The following is a 22,452-nucleotide window of genomic DNA, read 5'->3' on the forward strand; positions in this document are numbered from 1 at the left end:
GGAAAAAATCTGCCACTTCCTTACAGAGCCCCTCCTCCAACACACACGAACGCGCACATGACCAATGAGGGCACGAGATAAGTTTGTGCACAGATGGAAGGCTGACAGGCAGGTAGGCCATCCAATTATTTTAGCCGGGCCGGCTAAAATGATTGGTCGTGCTTTTTACAGAGCTACGGCTTCCACAGATGATTTTTTTTTAATGGATTTTTTGTCAAAGCACTTAAGATATTCATTGCTTTCGGGATGTTAAGAGCATTCCATGGAATATAACAAAAAGCGTATCTCGAGACGGTTTCTCAAACTTACCTACTCCACCTTTAATGTCAGCAAAACATTACAATTATTATTTACAATGGACTACGCTTGGCTAACAGACTAATTTCCACCACTCATGGACAGAGATGGGGTCGTTACTAACAAAAAGTAATATATTACATATTACAGATTACTTTTAAAAAAAGTAATATATTACACTACTTCGTTACTCTCTACATAAAGTAACTCGTTACTTTACTCGCAGGGCCGGCCCGCCCCTCCCTGCAGGCAGATCACGCAGACTGCTAAAGTTTCAAATGTTCTCTTTAGTTCAGTTTCCATTGTCGCATAAGACTGATCCAGATCCTGAATGTTTTCCTATCTGACCGTGGCTGTCCTCTGTCTCCTGCTATCTGTATTTTGCGCAGTATATCTCTGCTCACGCTGTTGCGTGAGCAGAGGTTTGAGGTTTGATTATGACTGATTTTAGTAAGTAACGAAGTAACGCGTGTCGGGGCAATGTTAGTAACTGTAGTGTGATTACTGAATTATAAAAGTAGCGCGTTACACTACTCCGTTACCGACAAAAGTAATATTATTACAGTAACGCGTTACTTTGTAACACGTTACACCCAACTCTGCTCATGGACCACACCCACATTTTCTTTGGAAAAACTGGGTGACATACTGTCGCCCTTTAGTCCCTCTCGCTTGTCTTTCTCTCCTTTCTTTTCTTTCTTGAAAGCCTGACTTTGTTAGTCGTTGAGACATCGTACACACGTAAGTACTAGCATCCCTCCTCACATGCTCTCACTAGTCTCTCTGCTAGAAAGGGCCGGTGCTGCACAGCGTTTGGAGGCAGGACCAAACCATTACATGTAAATAGAGGGGGGTGTTCGATGCTTTGGATAATTAACTTTTGGAAGAAAATAAGTTAAATTAATCATAAGTTTAGTGAGTACATCATCAATATGACGTTATATTAATGTTAATTATTAATGATTGATGAAAGGTTACTTAACATTTTTTTCTTAATGTTACATTCTTAATGTTACATTAAGTAACATTTTTTGGGTCCCCTGTCAGTCACGGGCCCTTAGAATCATCCTAACTTTTCACCCCCTTACGGCGCCCCTGTGTCCAAGGAGTATAGGGTTTGGGAGTTATGGCAGGTTTAAAACATTTATTTGGGCAAATTTCAAGCACTCCTCCACTCTGTTTTGAGATCAAAGCACTCTAGACTTAACAAGCTGCTCAATACACGCTAATGTTAAAATCTGAAGAAAGCCTCTTTACCAAGCTCCAAACTAAGTTAAATATCTCAGAATGTGTAAAAGATATCACAAATCTGAATGTGATTTGAATGGCTGAATGTCTTGTGATCATTTTAAAGTTGGAATTAAGTCTCTAGCTGCAAGTATGTGGAAGGAGTAGCATTTGACGCAAGGTGTAGGTAAAAGAGGATTTGAAGGATCCTCCCATTGAGTTACATGTTAAAAAAACAGTTTAAAAAGCTGAATATTTCAAAAAGTATAACATATTTTTTAAAAGTATGTTATACTCCCAGTTTCCCATCATGTGCTGAAAAGGCTGAATATTTTTGATATTTGAATGGTTTCTGTAGCTGAAAGTAGGCTGAAGTTATTCGACGGCAAAATATTGGTTGAAATAAGAAGAAGATTAAAGAGAAACAGAATAACTAGTGCACAGCATTCCACTAATAACTTGAATCACTGAGGTTGAACTGCACTGTAGTTGTGTATATGACCTTAAAACCTTTTAACTTTTTGAAGATTATTTTAGTCTTACTGTAAACTATTGCCTACTAGCTAACTCTGACATTTGTGGACGTGGCCGTCGAGTTTTTTACCTTTTGAACATGAGACAGATTGACAGCTGAGATTACACTGTCCAGATTTATTTTCTTCGCAGTAACGGGTTTATATTCGTAGAGAAATCTGGATGTGTTGAGCATATGCTTCAGGGCCGATAGTTGGAATCTCGTGCCGTATTATTTGTTTCTGCCATCTCATCTCAGTTGCAAGCTCGATGCCCCACTTTGATGGCACTTGCATGATGGAAAATGAGCTGGTGCGTGAAATCAGCAGAGATAAAGTTGCCAAGTGAGTTCATCTGAGACAGCCAGCAGAAAGGAAGCAATTATTATGAACACAAAAGGTGACTGCTGTCAGGTTCTCACCGTTGCATATCAAAGGCGTGCATCTGTTTTTGTTTCACTAAATCTCTGAACAAGTGTTGAGTCTCTCTAGAAATTATTGTTGTATAAAACCAATTAACAGAGACAGGGTTGCACAGACCAAGTTTGTTAGTTTAATCAATATTTTTATTAGGAATACAAAGAAAAACGAAGAAGTTGAAACATCGAAACATAAAAATAATTATAAGAAAAAAGATAAAATAGGACATTTTAAAAAGGAAAATGGAAGTTCTTAATGAAAGTGAAAAACAAATGTTAATGGAAAGGCGGGATTAGTCAAGTGTTAAGGTTTGTGAGAGAGTAATCCTTAACAATTCCATTTACTACATGTTTTAATCATCTGTCACTGAGACTCCTTGCTTCAACATCAAAATTATAAGCCACAGGACAAAAGACAGCATTGCTGTCAATTGTTATAAAAATAAAATGCACTGTTTAGCCAAAAGAGAGGTAAAGAATTGGGAAGAATTCACAGAGACAACAAAAACACTATAAAGGTTCAAATCTTAACATCTATTCTGAGAACCTTTCAAACGTCATGGAAAAAATCACTCAAGCATTAATGTACACTCGGACAAAAGAAAAACATAAAACTGAGGTTATAGAGGAAGCATCTGTCACTTTGAGTTACAATCTTTAGATTGATTTCAGATTTTGAAAATTGAACTCTGTGTAACACCTTACATTGTATATTTTCTTGAATTACAGCCTAACACAAAAGTGCTTGATTGAATTCTGAACAGAGCTTTACGCCCTTATGGTGTACTCTGTCCTTATTTCATGTTCCCAAGTCATTCTGGTTTTGGCAAACGAATCCCACTCAAAGCCATGCGTTGCTCTTATAGCTTGGGTATAATTGAATTCTGGTGGAACCAAATCAAACCTGAGGATGGATCTGAAAGCTATACAATTGGCAATCTTTGTATGGGTCTCTAAAAATAATGATGCCTTGAATTGATTACAACACATAAGTAACATCAATGAATGATGGGGGAAATAGCTGGTTCTTCACTAAAAGCATCAGGGTGGAGGCTGGCAGTAGAGACAGACAGCCACACAAGGCGCAGCACTTGTAAAGCTGCAGAGATTGATTTTTAAGGAGGAGGTGTGTAGAGCCATTAAAGGGAGGATCATGATTGAACCTCAGGGGAATTGAGGTCAATAGGTCAATTTATAAATATGTGCTAACCATTTATAGAATGATTTGGGAACAAACAAAAGGTTACGTTAAAACAAAGAAATCAGGATGGAACATACGTTTGTATCCCATGATGGAGGAAAGGAGTTTTACATCGAGAAGAATGTCTTGACAAATGGGTCTGTTCACGATGCATATATATTATTTTTCTTTTGTATTTATCTGGGAGGCTGATGCTACATAAACCGTACTGTCAACACCAGATTAAGAGCATATAAACATTTGTTGTATTTAACATTTTCTAAAAGGGGTAAAGTATTATTTTGAGCATACATCTTAAATTGTATACATTTTGATATTAGCAATTAGCATTAAATGTTATCAAGGTTGTGAAACAATGCTTATTCAATTTGGGTTGGTCTATGTTTTAACTGATAACTAAAAATGTAACAAAAACTAAGAAGTATTAAGTGACCTAAGGAAATGAATTGCAAAATATAATCTAATCCATTAAGAGTAAAAGTTCATTAACATGTGTTTTAGCACTACAACTTTTACACTTTATTCATTAGCTTGTGGAGAACACTCTTTTTTTTTCTCATGTTTCCGGCACTAAGCTATTATTTCTATTTTAAAGTACATTTTTCCAAGTGATTACAATGATCATTTGATTATGTCAAACCAGGCAGCCAACTAAAATCTAACATGATTCATCATGATGTGATGTCACTCTATCCGACGAACATTTCAAATTATATTTTTTAGTGATTTTTTTTTTTTACCAATATTTGTATTTGCTATATGTGTCAATCATACTGAGTGTGCAGGTGTTGACATTTCCCTCAGAAGCTTTATTAAAGAAAACACCCCAGGTCACGCCGTCATGGCCAGCATCAGAGTGACAGCAGCAGTGATGAAAGCCTGGCTTTTACAGCAGTGGATGAAAACAGCTGTATTGATGTTTTTCTGAGTGATGTTTTGATCTTCAGAGCTGAGCCTGGTTCACTCCCTTCCCTTCTGTCTGTTGGACCCGATAAGAAACAATACTTACATTGAGACTGTGATGGATTAATGCATATAAATGACATCTCATTTATATATTGTCATGTTTATAAAGTACTACTGCTGGTTTTTAAAGCACTGAATGGTTTAGGACCAAATTATATTAACGATCTCCTCCTGCATATGAACCATTCAGAAGTCTCAGGTCTTCTGGGACAGGTCTGCTCTCTGTTCCAAGAGTAAGAACTAAACATGGAGAAGCAGCATTTAGCTATTATGCCCCGACTATCTGGAACAAACTACCAGAATCCTGCAGGTCCGCTGCAACTCTTACTACTTTCAAATCCAGACTGAAAACTATATATTTTTGCCGCTGCTTTTGATTGAGCTGTTCATATTCACACTGCAGTATGGCTTTTATTCATGTATTGTATAGCTGTTGTGTTTATTTTATTATCTTTGCTTTTTAATGCCTGTTTTTAAATGCCATTTTATAATATGTTTCTGCTGTATTTCTTCTTAAATGTCTTTTATTTTATTTTGTAAAGCACTTGTCGTGTGCTGAAAGGTGCTATATAAATAAACTTTCCTTGCCTTGTTTCAACAGCTGCTAGAAATAAAACTGATTAAATTAATCTATTCCTAATCAAATGTAAATTCAGTTATTTAACACTGTATAATTATAAAGTTATGGTTAAAGAGTAGTGGTGGGAAGTCATTACCTTAATTTGAATTTTACATTATATTGCATATACATTTGGGTCAGGTTTTTAATTCAAAACAACTTACAATTAATGCAACCAGCAATGAGGATACAAATTCAGAACAGCCAGATTCCTAAATTTAAGCTTCAAATAAGCCCAACCGCACATTTCTTTTTTGTGTGTTCAAATGTAATAGCCAAGATGCGGTGGAAACAGGAGGTTTTCAGTCCTCTGCAGTCCTGATATGAATGGGGAGCTTGTTCCACCATTTTGAAGCCAAATATCCAAGCTTTGCTGCTGCACTTTTTTTTAACATGTATAATCCACACAAATGGAAAGCTGTAAAACGTATTTGGGTGCACTGCAGTCTCCCTGAATCTGTATCTGTCCGAGTGTGTTAGCCTGCATGTGTAATACAATTATGCAGATGTGTGCTTTGGTCCTGCAAAATAGTTCCTCAGATAATTGCAAAGCTCATTTGCACCTCCAGCTACCAGCCGGGACTCGTAATTATTCTCTCTCTGATACACTTCTAGCTCAAGCACAAGTCACATTTCCTTGCTAATCAATCACAGAGGCATAGTTTTCCTATGTTTGAGTTTTTTACAGTGAAACGCCACACTGTGAGATCCTTAATAGAAAGAAACATGTTGATCGTGTTAAAAAGGAAGGTTTTTAAACAGATTAAGGGGTTAAGATGATTCATTTATCATCGCATTTGTGTTTGGCCTTGTTTCACGCTTGTCTCACTCATTACTGTTGCTTTTATGAGTAGCACACACACACACACACACACACACACACACACACACACACACACACACACACACACACACACACACACACCACACATCACACACACACACACACACACACACATACATACACACACACACCACACAACACACACACACACACACACACCACACCACACACACACACACACACACACACACAACACACACACACACACACACACATACATACACACACACACACCACACACACACACACACACCACACCACACAACACACACACACACACACACACACACACCACACACACACACACACACACACACACACACACACACACAATGCCAAAAGCAAAACATCCCCACCTTTGATTTAAGTGAGGTTAAACTTTTTGTGTTCATTCCACAGCAGGATGTAAGCTGTAGTGGCTTGGATTTAAAGCTGTGCTCTAAAGCTGAGCTGCAAAGCTGTCTTGATAAAAAAAGGGTGCAATACTTTGTGGTATGTCTGATTGGAAGCAACCCTACTGTGTGTGTGTGTGTGTGTGTGTGTGTGTGTGTGTGTGTGTGTGTGTGTGTGTGTGTGTGTGTGTGTGTGTGTGTGTGTGTGTGTGTGCATGAGAGAGAGAGATAGTCATATGCATTGGATACGAATCCAGAGCACACACACACACACACAGGGAAGCTAGACGGAGTCCAAGGGAGAGGGGAACGGAGGTCTGACCAGGTTGGAGAGTGCAGGGAGAAGAGCCAGGAGGAGCGGGACAGCGTCCAACGTTGGAGGTGGTCTAGAGACAGGAGCTAGGAGTCAGGCTGGCTTGAAGCTGCAGGCACAGGAGAAAACAGGTCAAACAGGGAATCACAATCGAAGACTTTCCAAAGCTAGAGACTGACTGTGGGTACAGAGTCTACGATCTGGCGAAGTGGAGGAGTCAGGGCCGGAGTCTTCTGCCAGAGGTGATTGGATTGCACACACACACACACACACACACACACACACACACACACACACACACACACACACACACACACACACACACACACACACACCACACACACACACACACACACACACACACACACACACACACACACACACACACACACACACACACACACACATCACACCACACCACACACACACACACACACACACACACACAATACACTCTCTCTCTGTGTGTTTAGATGGATGTGAGACCAAGAGCAAGAGAAGCAGATATATGTGGCACACAGAAACAAATGAATCCCCTTTGGCAATTAAAGTGTATAAAGAGGGAAAGAACATTTCAAACAATTTCAAAACACGCTGTGGTGTCCAACCGAGTAGCCATAGCAAGATTAAGATTTAAAAGAAGCTTGTCCTTAGATGTCTGATTCTCTGGTTAAATCCACCAGCGTAAGTCATAGGACTTCACTGTGTCATTACTGTCAAATACAAAACATGTCTCTAAAATACAGTTACTGACACATTTTGGCTCAAAATATGTTCCAAACAGGTCACAATTCGGTCAATTAAAAAGAAATGTGTAGACAATCACGTAGAAATATATACAAAATATTATGTTTACATAATCACATTCAATGTCTTTAGGCTGGACACAAACATCTACTTTAATATCTGAACAAAGTAGTGCCATCAAGGAAGGGTTTTTCAGAAATATTACTTGAAACACAATCAAATGTGACATTTGAAAGAGAAGAGATGTTCTGCTCTGTTGGGGTACGATAAACTTTCACAGTTACAAGATTGAATCAGAGTCAGAAAACAGGGTTATAATCTTATTTTTCTGCAATGCAATCAGGTTGTTTCTGAGTGTTTTGCACAAGCACAGAATACAAATACGTGGAAAAACTGTGGTTGTGTGTTTGTGTGTGCGCATGTGCATTTGTGCTTGCATTATATTCAGAGATGAACCTTTTGCGTGACTGGTGCCTTAATTTCTTTATAAACCTACTTTATCAAATGAAATTCCCGACAGATGGTCCAAATATGATCAACTGCTCTGAAAGTATTATCCTCTGAAACAAAAGGAAGAGACAAGGGAGGATGAGAAAAGGAAGGGAGATAAGACCAGGAGTGCTTGCCGGGAGGATGTGAGTATGTGCATAACTGGTAACTGCAGAGATTAAACTCATATAGGAAAGGAACCACGTAATAAATTGCTTCGCCAAAGTACAGAGGTTCTTTTAAAAAGAAAATTAAACATCTAAATGTAAAGTCTGACTCTTAAAGTTTATTTTATCAAGTAGAATTGTTCACTCCCGATGACTTGACATGACTATGCCATCTTAATACCACAACTAATGAAGAAAAGTGTTTACACGCTATCCCTTCCGCAGTATCTTACGTATTGTAAACTAATAGCATTTTTTTCCGCTCGGAGAGAATTCAAGCAATCAAGAATGTGTTCGATGGGATCACTAAGAGGTCATTTTAGAAGCAGCAATCACATAAAAAGATTCCACACACTGCAAGGAACCACAATACAAGTGATGGTGCATACAGATCATACAATAGGTTTTGATTACCTCACCTAAGATTACCATAATGAGGACAATCGGGTTGAATGTCATGTAAGGTGTTTCATAGTCATTGTGTTTGGTGTGTGTGTGTGTGTGTGTGTGTGTGTGTCAGATGTCACACACACACACACACACAACACACACACACACACACACACACACACACCCACACACACACACACACACACACACACACACACACACACACACACACACACACACACACACACACCACACACACACACACACACACACACACACACACACACACTCGCTCTGCAACATGTCAGTAAAACATTAGAAAAGCATGACTGTAATATCGGACAGTTTTTGTTTCCTAATGCTGTTTTCATTTGGTTGTTTCACAGAGGCGAGGCGAGGCGAGGCGAGGCGAGGCGAGGCGAGGCGAGGCGAGGCGAGGCGAGGCGAGGCGAGGCGAGGCGAGGCGAGGCGAGGCGAGGCGAGGCGAGGCGAGGCGAGGCAAGGCAAGGCAAGGCAAGGCAAGGCAAGGCAAGGCAAGGCAAGGCAAGGCAAGTTTATTTATATAGCACTTTTCAACACAAGGCAATTCAAAGTGCTTTACAAAAAATGAAAGACATTAAGAAAATGGCATTTAAAATCTGTCATTAAAAAGAAAAGCTAATAAAAGAAACATTAAAAGAAAAAATACATGGATAAAAGTTACAGTGCAGTCTAAGATATGAATAGTTCAATTAAAAGCAGCGACAAAAAGAGAATGATCTAATGCTGGGCTTGATCAATTGTCTCATCTTACAGCGATCACCTTGGTAAAAGTCTAATACATTTCCACTGATGTTTTATTAACAGTGTTCACTGTAAATTTGATTTTGTTTATCACAAAGAACACCCATGTACCTCTTAAAGACGATCTATGCTGACAGCAATCATGAGGGAAGTGTAAACTGGTTTTGTTTTCATAAACTACTTTGTGTATGCCAAAATGCTTCTGACTGTATGTTTTGGTTGAATTACTCTCTTGTCTTTGGTTATAGAAATCAACAACGCTAATTATATTCATCATAAATGTGAATTGCAATGTAGCAGATTAAACTCTGATGCTGCCAATTATTGAGAGACACCTGTGCACACAGAGTGGATTGTTGTATATGTATGATACTGTAGATGGTGTACAAATGACATTATACTTGTTGAGAAATCTCCAAAGGGTCCAAAACGTTAATAAATAGTGATCAGAATCAGAATACCTTTATTCGAGAGGGGACATTTGCATTTGTTACAGCAAGTATCACTCAAGATGCATGCATAACAATTAAAGCATCTTATTAAGACTCAGATTATAAGATTATAGTTTGCACAAAGGATAGAATTGAAAGGCCACAGCCTTTTCACACACTTAGGCTGATCTTGTATAGAATGTATAGGCAGATCCGTATACAGCCTGGAAGCTTATATTAGTATTCAGTGTTGTTTTTACGTAATTGCCCCACTTATTGTAAATGAAACAAAAAATGCTCCAGCTAATGAGTAATGAAGGCTGCCTCTGGTAAATGTCATAAAAGGCTATCATTTTAATTGGTTCCAACATAAGCTACTGTAAATTATCTGCACCAGATGTGAATTTGAAATGAAGGAAGCCACCAAACATTTGGTAGACACACTCAGAAATGTCCTTTAAATATGGTGTTACAGGAAACCAGCTTGTTTAAAGGAATACACTTTATAAATACAAATGTCTATATATTAATGTGTGCACTGCTGAATAATGCATCTTGGCTCAACACACACCTTATGACAGCAGTTATCCTTAACCCTTAGATGCATAAGTGGGTCTTTTTTGACCCGGTGAGGTGGTTTTCTTAGAGTATTTTTGTAATTACATTTTTGTATCATTTCATATTCCAGCTATTCCTCAAAAAACATGTTTTGGATATCATGCCATTCAAATGTACATTTGAAGACATTTTAGTTTTTGTAGTACTACCCCAAGCTTCCATAAGTGGATCAAAAATGACCCGTATGCATTTTCTATGGAATTTCGTTTTTTTTTTCAAAATGTAAAAAAAATGTCTAAAATGATAAATAGTGAAAACTTAAATATAAAATATTTCTAGTGTGAACCAAAATATAAATATTATACAAGTAATTGTTCTTAACCAAAATGACAAAAATGGCATAAAAACACATATTCTAATACGGGTCCTTTTTAACCCACTTATGGAAGAGTAGGGTCCAGTCACTCGTGCATCTAAGGGTTAAAGAAAGCATTAATATAAATCTATTTGCGTATCCGTAGATCACAGCTGTCCAAAACGTATTTAATATTCAAGTGTGGGATGATGAAACGTGTGGTAAGCGCGAATAATTAATCTTTAAACTTTCCCTTGCAGATGCAAAACATCTTTGGCATTCCCATATTGGCTCTTATCCCTGCTTGTGGTCATATTTTAAGATTAGAAAGGGTTTAGGCTTAATTCCTGGACATTTAAAGATGGCAGCATTTATTCCACAGAGATCAGCGGGTACCATCCAGTGAGAAAACTGAAGAGTTTCCAAGTTATCTGTTCTGATTCATTGCCAGTTGGAATAACTGACAGGTCCTGACAGAATGGTAGAGTCTCTTAACTTCCTGTCAGCATGCCAGCTGCCACACTCTCTGGGTGTCATGTAAAGTTACACAAAGTTTTGTCACTCCAGTTCATTAGCAAACTTTCTGAATTAATTTGAATTAAACCAGCATGTGTTAGAGGACTCTTGCTGCTCATTTCAAATGCATCACGGAGACCTTAATTCATCTTAGAGACGTATGCTGATTTGAATTTCGGTGCACAAAGTCAATAGACTAAGGGGAGCTATTGTTTTCATTTTTCTTTTTTTAAAAATGTAGGCTCCCACATGGAAAAGCATAGATTGAAAAGTGAATATAAAATCATGTTTATAAAGATTGAATGACAAATTAAACATCTGATATGAATGTGGCAAAAAGTAATCCCAAAAAGACTTTCCTATTCTTTCCCATTCCATTCTATTTTGTTTGCTTTTTGGAGCAGACATAAATTACCCTGCATGGCTGGTTGTGTGTGCATGTGTTAGTGAGTGAGTGAGCAAGATGTGTGTGTTTTTTTGTGTGTGATGTAGTCTTGGTTTGAACTTTGTCTACTGCACGCACACCCTTGCTCTGTGCTACAGGGAAATGGGAAATGTGGGCGTTGTGTCTGCCAGGCCTCTTACACTTGGCATGTCTACATGCATTACTCACACACACACACACACACACACACACACACACACACACACACACACACACACACACACACACACACACACACACACACACACACACACACACACACACACACAACACACACACACACACACACACACACACACACACACACATACATAACACAACTAAAACAAATACATGTGTACACATCCGCAAACACAGAAATGCTCAGTCAGAGATGCACATGCATGCAGTCACACACATGCGCACACACACACACACACACACACACACACACACACACACACACACACACACACACACACACACACAGTCCATTGATAATTTCATCTTGTAAATAGTTAATATTCAAACTGGCCAGGCCCGCCAGGCTCGCCAGGCAGCTAACGGCATGATAGCATTAGCCATCTTACACACACACACACACACACACACACACACACACACACACACACACACACACACACACCACACACACACACACACACACACACACACACACACACACACACACACACACACACCACACACACACACACACCCACACACACACACACACACACACACACACACACACACACACACACACACACACACACACCTCGACACTCACTGTCTCTCTATCTACATGGGTCCGCGACTCCTCCTGCTGCAGTTGCTCGTGGGACTCAGATCTAATTCAGAGTTGTTCAGTCATGTTTATTGAGGTGACGTTAATGCACACTCCCTCGGCTCCCACACTAACATATAATCTCCCACAATCTTGCATCCAGTAGATGGCCTCATTGTGCCTCTGTGTTCATGCCTGCTGGCTACAAGTTCATCAAAGGACAACAAGTCACCTTCATATTTGGCTCTTTTATTTTGGGGAATTCAAATCATTGATATTGTGTCCAGGTGTAAAATAAATAAAACGCTTTATAGGGAATACGATCATTATTGTTACTTTGCAAATGAAACGCTGAGTTTTTGATGTTGCTATTAGTGAATCAGACAGCCACTAACATTTGAGACGAATCAGGTTTCATAAAGCCATTTGCATTATTTAAGACAAATCAAAAGCTATATATTTCCATAGGCTGTATTCAATAAACCTACTTTGTTTTTAAGTTACGGTAGGTTGTGCAGGTTTTCGTTATCACAAACCATATGTGGCTAAAAATGTGAGTGCTCTGTACGGTGTGATTTTCGGTGGCTTTACACTCCACAGCCTGCCTGGATGGATGGAGCAGTTGTGGCACCGACCGTGGAGCACAGCAGCAGCTGAGCGGAGAGAGAGGAGCGCGCGTGAAAACGTGTCTTGGAGAGATCGGAGTAATTCCCATCACTCTCCGCCGGCCAGTCAGACCGCAAACACATCACAGGGGTAACTGAATTTTGCACAGCAATGGAAGGCTCTAAAAAAGGACTTTGAAGAAAGAAAAAAACACCTGAGGACCATCGCAACAGGGAAGAGTGACTGACTTCCCCATGGAGGAGTGCGCAGAGACGGTGCTTTCCTTCTCCTTCACTTGTTACCAAGATACAAGTTGGATGGATGGTGACAAACGGTGGATTTAGCGGGAACAAGTTTTTTTTCATGTTGATTTTGGATTAATTAATTTTTCCAGTTGATCCAAGACGGTGCTGCGGAATCTGGACTGCCTGCACAGAGCCAAGCGCACGCTCCCGAAATATATACGAAAAAAGTAAATAAACTCTGTTTTTAAGACGTCAACCCAGGGAATGCGCTGCCAGAGATACTTTAGGTTGGTGTCCAATATATCTCTTGAATGTTTTTGAAAGCTGAGCGGTCGTTGTGCTGTGCACGCGAACTAAACCAAAAGAGAAATAAATGACCTCGCATCTGGATTAGAGCGACGTGTCAGTTTAAAAAGAGCTGAGATGATTTCCTGCAAATGATTTATACTTTAATGTATATCTCCGTGATATCAAATTGGATTGTTAAGACTTTTGAACGCCTAATTCTATCACCACTTACAATTCCATTTACTCACAGGGAGCTGCATTCAAAGATATAAATAAATACAACAAAACATCTAGTAGCTGGGGTGAATCAGCGTCGATACAGGCACCAATATAATCACACGGACACGCCAAGAGAATCATTGAACAAATCAGATAAACGAAGCGCGAAAACCATCAATATAACTTATTGATGAGTTGGTATATAAGGCTAATGATTGACCAAGCCTCTGTTTACTCAACAGCTCGGCAACCATATACTGTGAAACTTTCACTTGACAGCTGAGGCATCCATAGAGTGGAGAAAAACGAACAAGGAGTTCACTTTAAATCTCTTTTTTTTTTACAGTGCTGATTGGAGAAATAACTGCAAACAACAGCTGGAATAATTTCACTCCTCTTAAAACTAGAATGTCTGCTGCCTGTGCTTCTGCTGCAGGAATTTATGAACCAGGTATTTTCGGGAGGCAAATTTTCAAAGAGATCTTTTTGAAATATTTATAGCAATTCTCTTGCAAGGATGGTGTTTGAAACAAGGAACCTATGGATTACCCAGTCTGTGGGAGAGCTGGTGCCGAGACAATTGACCTCTCCACCAGCTACGCCATCTGTCTAAAATTCCTCCCCAGAGAGGCACAGCTGCTGCAGGCTGGGGATGTGATGGGGTGACTGTTGACACCCCCCTCACCCACCCCCTATCTCTCTATTAGCAGTGTAACATAAACAATGGATCTGAATTTCTCAACGGTTCAAGATGGAAAGCAGCTGCTACCAGAGAGACACTCGTCCAAGCGTGTGCTGACGGGATGCTTCCTCTTCCTCCTCATCCTAACCACGCTGCTAGGCAACACGCTCGTGTGCGCTGCCGTCACCAAGTTCCGACACCTGAGGTCGAAGGTCACCAACTTCTTTGTCATCTCCCTGGCCATCTCTGACCTCCTGGTAGCTATCCTGGTTATGCCATGGAAGGCGGCAACTGAGATTGTTGGGTTTTGGCCGTTTGGCGCGTTCTGCAACGTTTGGGTCGCGTTTGACATCATGTGCTCCACTGCCTCCATCTTGAACCTGTGTGTGATCAGTGTAGATCGGTATTGGGCCATCTCAAGCCCGTTTCGCTATGAACGCAAGATGACCCCTAAAGTGGCATGTCTGATGATCAGTGTGGCGTGGACACTGTCAGTCCTCATCTCCTTCATTCCTGTTCAGCTTAACTGGCACAAAGCTCAGACCACCAGCTACGCAGAGCTAAATGGAACATACCCTGACGATCTGCCCCCTGACAATTGCGACTCCAGCCTTAACAGGACCTACGCCATCTCCTCCTCCCTTATCAGCTTCTACATCCCTGTGGCTATTATGATAGTCACTTACACCCGGATCTACCGCATCGCTCAGATACAGATACGGAGAATATCTGCACTGGAGCGGGCAGCAGAGAGTGCCAAAAATCGCCACAGCAGCATGGGGAATAGTTCGAGCATAGAGACTGAAAGCTCGTTCAAAATGTCGTTCAAACGAGAAACCAAAGTCTTAAAGACGCTCTCAGTCATCATGGGAGTGTTTGTTTGCTGCTGGCTGCCCTTCTTCATCCTTAACTGCATGGTGCCGTTTTGTGAGCCCGACGTGCCGGACAGTGCCACGGACTTCCTCTGCATCAGCTCGACCACCTTTGATGTGTTTGTGTGGTTTGGCTGGGCGAACTCCTCGCTAAACCCCATCATCTATGCCTTCAACGCCGACTTCCGCAAGGCCTTCTCCATCCTCTTGGGCTGCCACCGGCTCTGCCCGGGCAGCAACGCCATTGAAATCGTCAGTATTAACAACAACATGGGAGCCCCTAACACAAACCCCAACTGTCAGTATCAGCCCAAGAGTCACATCCCTAAGGAGGGCAACCATTCAGCTAACTATGTGATCCCCCACAGCATCCTGTGTCAGGACGAGGAGTTACAAAAGAAGGATGGATGTGGAGGGGAGATCGAGGTGGGCATGGTAAACAACGCTCTGGAGAAACTTTCCCCAGCCATCTCTGGGAATTTAGACAGCGATACTGAGGTCACACTGGAGAAAATCAATCCCATAACACAGAACGGACAGCATAAAACCGCTTCATGTTGAGCAAAGGCAAAGATGTATCAAAGTACACCGCGGCATGTATGTACGCACAAAGGGAAGAAAAGCTTACCCAGGAGGACAGCACAATCTATGTCTTTAAGAACATGCATGGCAGAGAAACAGTGAATGGGATATACAGGACCTTAAGACTGTCAACAAAAACCTACATTGAAAAACCTACAGAATGTTTTAAAGTAAAGGCACTTTATCCTGGATATAACTATCTGCAAAATACGCTCAGCATTTATTGATGAAATTGAGACATTTGATGATAAATGTTGATAATGTGAATATTAAAGCAGAACACTAGCTAAGTGCACATGTATACATTGTTGTGTTACATTTGCAAAGATGTATACATCTGCATGTGTATTCTGTACAGTACTGACACAACCTTGGAAGGACTTAAACACAGTGTATACAGTGGAGGAAGATGTAGTAACTGTTAGCAAAATGTCTTGTAGGTAGGTGCATTGTATTTGTTTCATGAAAAAGATAAATTGGTAAATTGGGAATTGCTTTTGGTTCAGTATGCTTAGTTGTTCATGACAGTTATTTGTCTTCAGTACGTTTATATTCTATTGACATTTTTATTGCAAATTCAAAACAACTGTATTACCGTGGTAATTTATTTGAGTTAAAACTGCTTCAGACACCAAAGTAACAATATTACGTTTCATTGTAAGGGGGCAGGTAATGGAGTTCAAAACCTTAAGCCAAGTTGTCATATACTGTATTTCTAAATATTTAATTTGTACACCTCCCAACCTATTGTTACCTTGCAGTTTCTAAAGAGTAGAAAGTATCTTTCTTTGTCTACCTTCCTTCCTTGTACCCTATTCTTATATTTTCTCATTCATGCCCACCTGGGACGGATCAGACTGGCTCTCCTGAAGTTCCCTCCAGTTTATTCTCACTCCATGTTATCATTAGCTCTGTCTCCCCTCCCAGCTACTCTTCAGCAAACCCTCTCTAGGGCCCTACAGTCTTCTCTTCTTTACTTTGACTTGCTCCCCTTTTCCTCAGTCCCTTCCTCGCTTAAACCACCCTTATTTCTAAAGCATTGTCAACCTCCTTTTTCCTCTGTCAGCATAGTCCTTTACACCTGCACTCTACTTTCCATTTATGTTTGTCCATCTGAATTTGACTTGACCTTCTTCTCTGGCAGCCCTCCATTTTATATCTTTACTATGCCCACTTAAAGCTGTATTGGTTTTTCTATCCATCAATCTCATGGCTAATTCTGTCAGAAGAATGGAGATCGATAAACTCAAAATCCCACACTTGGACAGAGGAGGCAGCAGCAGCAGCAGCAGCAGCAGCAGCAGCAGCAGCAGAGTTCACTCATCTGTAATGCAAGTGACACCTGGTGACCTTTTTCAAACTTGCAGATATCTGATTTTGTAAATTGCTCATGCTGGGAGCCATGCTGTGCAGTAGTGGCGAAGGAGAGCATGCAGTGTGACAGTTGCTCTGTTTGCATGGGTGAAGTCCAAGTCAAACCACCATTACCTGCAAGATATGGAACATATTTGTATTCCCATTCCTCTTCCAGTCATTCCATTTGGCATTGTAGCCTTTATACCTATGTATACAATTACAACTGGAGTTGTGATAGAGTCAAAGTAAGGTCCTGTCCAAAAGGCAGTAATAAGTTAGTCCAAATGATTAAATGATTTTATACCAAATATGAAATATATTATTAACAGTGACCAACACCTTTTAAAAGGGTCATGTTTTTGCTAAGCTACAATCCTTTTCACTGAGTTATTTATAGTTAGTTTACAAAAAATGAATCTCCAAATAGGTTGTTTCAGATTAAAGGTAGTTAACACTTCTATGTAACATCGGCTTTACATTGGCCAGTGAGGCTGCAGTTGACAATATGTGATTAAACACAGGGTACGACTTTGCAAATTACATCATACAACTAAATGAAGCTGTTGTTTGCAAATATTTGCTATTATTAACCTCAAACAAGATTAAGTTAAGTTTAAGCTTATGAACTCAAGTTTTAATTGGTAAAACATAGTGCTATTGTTGTTTCAAAACATAGCAATGCTATAAATGTTATGCATGTTTACCAATTACAGTCAAACACATGACAGAGAGCATTACATTATACAAGTACATGAAGAGCGTGGCAAACATGGTGGAAAAGCAGTATGAAAAACACATGCTCATAACCTTGTTTTATGGGTAGATTACCCACTCTCTCTCTGTCAGAGTTTAAATAAATGTTAATGTATCTGTGGCACACATTATAAGCCTTTACTTCTAGGTTTAAGTTGTATTCAGTGTTGCTGGGGAAAGAGTGCTCAACAGCATGCTTTCGGACATTGTATGCTGTGTGTGGCGATGAAGGCGTGAAACAGTTTCACATCAGAGAAAGGCAGAGCAGATCCAATAGAAAGCAATTGGTCTTGAATGAAGCATTTGATTTTCCTGCTCTGGAAAATCCAATGCTACTGTATCTAGATGGCAACAAATGGGGGGAAAGCTTTTAGCTCAATATGTGACTTGGCTTGTTGCACAAAAGCAACTCATTGTCCTCTCTGCCTCCCTGTCCTCTTCCACTGCTACAGCTGCTGTTCCATCACTTTAAAACATTTATGAAGTTGAATTTGGATTAAAGATGTTTTATTAAGAATAAGAATGAATAAGAATTAATTTAAATTCCCAAGTGATTTAAATGTCTATAACAAGTGCCACTATATACTTAAACGTTCCCCTTTACTCCCATGCCTTTTAGAAACTCGCAACCATATCAGCTCAGTGACCTTTCCTTTTTCTCTTCCTCAATTCCTCTTAATTTACTCCCTAATTATTTCCAAACACAAGCCAGCTCAAACAAGCGTTAAAACATGAACTGCACATAATCTGACTGGACATTGGACATAAAGGGGAAATGCCTTGGAGAAGATTTGGTTCCCACTCCACCTCCTCTACCCTCCTTTTCTTCCATCTCTTTTTCTTTTCTCTTGGCTGCCTCTGTCGACTTGATGAGCACTCCCTATGTTAACACAGATTGAATTTATTATTAAACGGACAGGGCCGACTGTTTCCCTTCTGTAGTTTGAGTCAAAGCTCTGAATCAAAGCCCCAACTAGCCATGTTGTTATTATTATAGTTATTATTATATTATTGCTTTTGCCAAAATTCAAATGTTGGCTGAATGTGGCTGTAATGTAGCTTATGCTGTGATTTAACCAGTGTTTAAGCTGAAATGTGGGTATTCTTAAAGAGATTAATCTGCCATTTGTTGTGACATCATTGGCATTTACAGGTTTACCAGATGTTTTTCGTATATGCTGTATGTACACATTTATAGAAACATACCTCCAGCTGTGAGGGCAAATTATCTCTGATGTATTTTGACTCCATGTAAACCCCCTCCTGAGCCATCACCTTGTCAACTTGGTGAGTCATCTTTCCAGATGCCACTGCTTTGATTTTGTGGAAGAGGCTATGTCGGGCAACATTCCCACAAGCAAAATGTTTTGTTTGATCCCGAGCATTCCTCCAGGCTGCCCTACATGTTGCTTTCGGGAGTCAAGATGACAGTACACGGTCTCTCAATCAGTGTAGTTACATGATGTATGACAACTTAAGCAAATCTGACGGTGCAGAATCCCTCCTCCTCTCCCTCCAAAGGCGGGACAAGGGACGCATGAGATGTAGGGCGAACAACACTCCCAAGCCATGGGAGTGTGATAATGATATTTCAGCTTACTCAAACTGTCTAGGATAATGACGGAGTCCCTACCTCAACATCAATTCAGTGACAAAGCTTCATGTACAAAATTAAATTGCAGTATTTAGCGTTGGGGCGTGCAGGATAGAGTATTGTACAATGATGTTCAAAATGTAGTCGTGATGAACACAAGTGCTTTTTATCTTCAAAAATCCTTAACGTGTAGCAAACTTACATGCTGTATGTTTTCTTTTTCAGTGTGGGGTTATAATTTACAGTAAGATGCAGCAGTCACTGACTGTTTATATATTTATTTATTAACTAAAATGTTTCTGGTGTTCATTCATGAACGTGATGTCAAAGATTATAACTCTCAAAAATAATTACAGTATTTAGTTTACAGTTTGTACAAAAAAAATGTGCCCTTCTTGTCAAATAAACATGTATGTATTTTTGTTCATCTTTGTTGTTTCTTTGTGAGGGGTTTGTGGATGTGGCTGTGCTTCTGACACTCAGTGGCTATTGGAAGATCATGTCGCTGCAGGGAATCGATGGAGATTGATTTTGAACGGTGACGCATATTTTTTTCCAGCTCCCTGAGCCTGGTGTCCTCACTGTGTTCCTGACTTCGCATGCATTTACATAACCTGACAGCTACTTGACAGTTGACACGTCCTCTTGCCCTGCTGTCCGTCCCGCCTCATTTGTTAACTTAAATATGGGCAGAAACACATGCCGACTCAAAGTAACATTTTGAGACCTCAACCCTGCCACACTAAAGGGAAAAATAACATTTTAGATCCCTTTAAAACAAATAGGTCTTGATGTGTTTAATGTAAAGGCTGTTAAGTATTTACCTTTACCAAATCAGTCTCTACACCTTTGGACTTGTAATTTGTGTCTGAATTGGATTTAGCCCACAGGTATGAGTTGCCCACCTTTGCATTTAGCAACTATAGATTTTGCTGAAATCAATAATCTATGTTTACCTTACTGGGTTGGGGCTTGTTTCATCAGCTTTTCATCTTAAGGCCAAAAAAACCAAAAACATCTAAATCAGTCTGAGTAGAAAGAGTTGACAAAACCCATGTCTAATTGCATAGTTCTGCTTCAAAGCATTACCTTGCATATCTCTGGTGAAGCAAGGTAAGAATCAACGTTGAAGCAGATTAGTCTGGTGCTCCATCTCATTTTACGCATCCGTGCATTTGCTCATATGCATTAAGCAAGGGTCAATATACTGAACTTGGGTAATGCAATTCAATATTAGTCTTTTACTTTTGTTTTGGAAGTGAAAGGTGGGGTTCATTTAAGTCATGAGAAAAACAGCAAAACTGCAGCATCTCTTGGCTGACTTGTGCAGCTGCCAGTCCTGCCCTAATTAACATCTGTTTATACACAAACAAACACAACACACACAACACACACACACACACACACACACACACACACACACACACACACACACACACACACACACACACACACACACACACACACACACACACACAACACACACACACACACACACACAACACACCACACACACACACCACACACACACACACACCATTTCAAATTGAAATTGAATCAAGAAAGTAGCTTGTGCAACTCGGGATATAAATCAGGGGCTGTAAGTATTTAATTGAAAATAAAAAGAAAGTATTTGACATCTACTTTTTGTATTATAATCTATACATAAAACACTAGTTGTCCATCTTTGTGCACATACAGTATACATGTAATGTAAATATTTACACATGCTTTGGCCCGGGGCAATGTGTGAATATTATACCTCATTGCATTAGTTCATCCGAGGTTTGAAATCCCATCTAAAAACCAATAGCACGTTCTCAAAGGCAGGATTGCACACTGGTTACAGGGGCGGTCACAGTTGGAAGTACACTTCAAATGAAATGAATGATACACTATTTGGTATGTTTTCCAAAGCAAAGTGGCCAAGTGATCCATGCAGGCTCTCCAGCTCAAGGTGTCACATCTCCCATGCAGCTTTGTTCACATTTGCCAATCACAGCCCTGGTGGCATTTGTTCTGAAACCTTTTCCTGTTGTGTTCTTGTTTCACATCTAATTCAATATTATAATTATTGTTGGTTGAGTGTCAAAACTTAAAAATGATTAAGTATTGTGATGTGCAGCTTTTTACCGCACTCATGAATACATTCCTGTTACACACCTATCCATTCAAGTCAAGGGACATTAAAATATAGTTGCCCTAAGACATTTTTCAGACAGAACAAGGATTCAAACATTTGTTATTTATGCTTATTAACAATGAAATACCACTTGATATTTAAATAATTTCTTGACTGTGACACAGACTTAGGGGTTTAAAATGTATCAAGCAGAAATTAGAATTTGTTCTCAAACCATTTAATTGCTTATTAAAATACAATAAATTCAAAGTGTATTCATCTTTGCTGCTATGTGGCAGACATTTAGCTTTCAAACACCAAGAGAAATCTCTTTCTTAAGAAAGGAAGCTCAAACTTAAGTCAAATACTACAGGTCTGCATGTTATTTAAAGAGGGTAACTGTATGATTTGAAATGTCTTTTAGGGATTCTTTTCAAAAAAATGTTTTTGATAAGAGACATGTATCCTGTAGACTTCCCTATTAAAAAGATATTTCCTGGTGTTTGAACATCTGATCAGTTGTTTAACCCCCCGTGAGATTCTTCAGGGGGGTTATTCACAAATCATGGGAAACAACATTATTATCCTGGATTCAAGAGCAAAAACATAGAAAAAACATAAATAACTGGTCCGACTTTTAGCTTTTAAATCCCATAAGTACACAGTACTGTGTATTGACAGTTAACCTGATGCAGC

The 22,452-nt window shown here is 39.7% G+C and overlaps 1 protein-coding gene across 1 annotated transcript; it reads left to right on the top strand.

The window, feature by feature from the left end:
- Positions 1–13,109: 13,109 nt before the first annotated feature.
- Positions 13,110–20,015, top strand: drd1b (dopamine receptor D1b). Its single transcript, XM_034206496.1, has one exon. The coding sequence runs from the start codon at positions 14,519–14,521 to the stop codon at positions 15,908–15,910; it is 1,392 nt and encodes a 463-aa protein (XP_034062387.1). The 5' UTR covers positions 13,110–14,518; the 3' UTR covers positions 15,911–20,015.
- Positions 20,016–22,452: the final 2,437 nt, after the last annotated feature.

This window comes from Gymnodraco acuticeps, unplaced genomic scaffold (assembly GCF_902827175.1).
Source record: "Gymnodraco acuticeps unplaced genomic scaffold, fGymAcu1.1, whole genome shotgun sequence".
Classification (NCBI taxonomy): domain Eukaryota; kingdom Metazoa; phylum Chordata; class Actinopteri; order Perciformes; family Bathydraconidae; genus Gymnodraco; species Gymnodraco acuticeps.

What these genes read in the sequence shown, in the direction of transcription:
- drd1b (XM_034206496.1), top strand. Translation starts at nt 14,519, where the DNA reads ATGGATCTGAATTTCTCAACGGTTCAAGATGGAAAGCAGCTGCTACCA.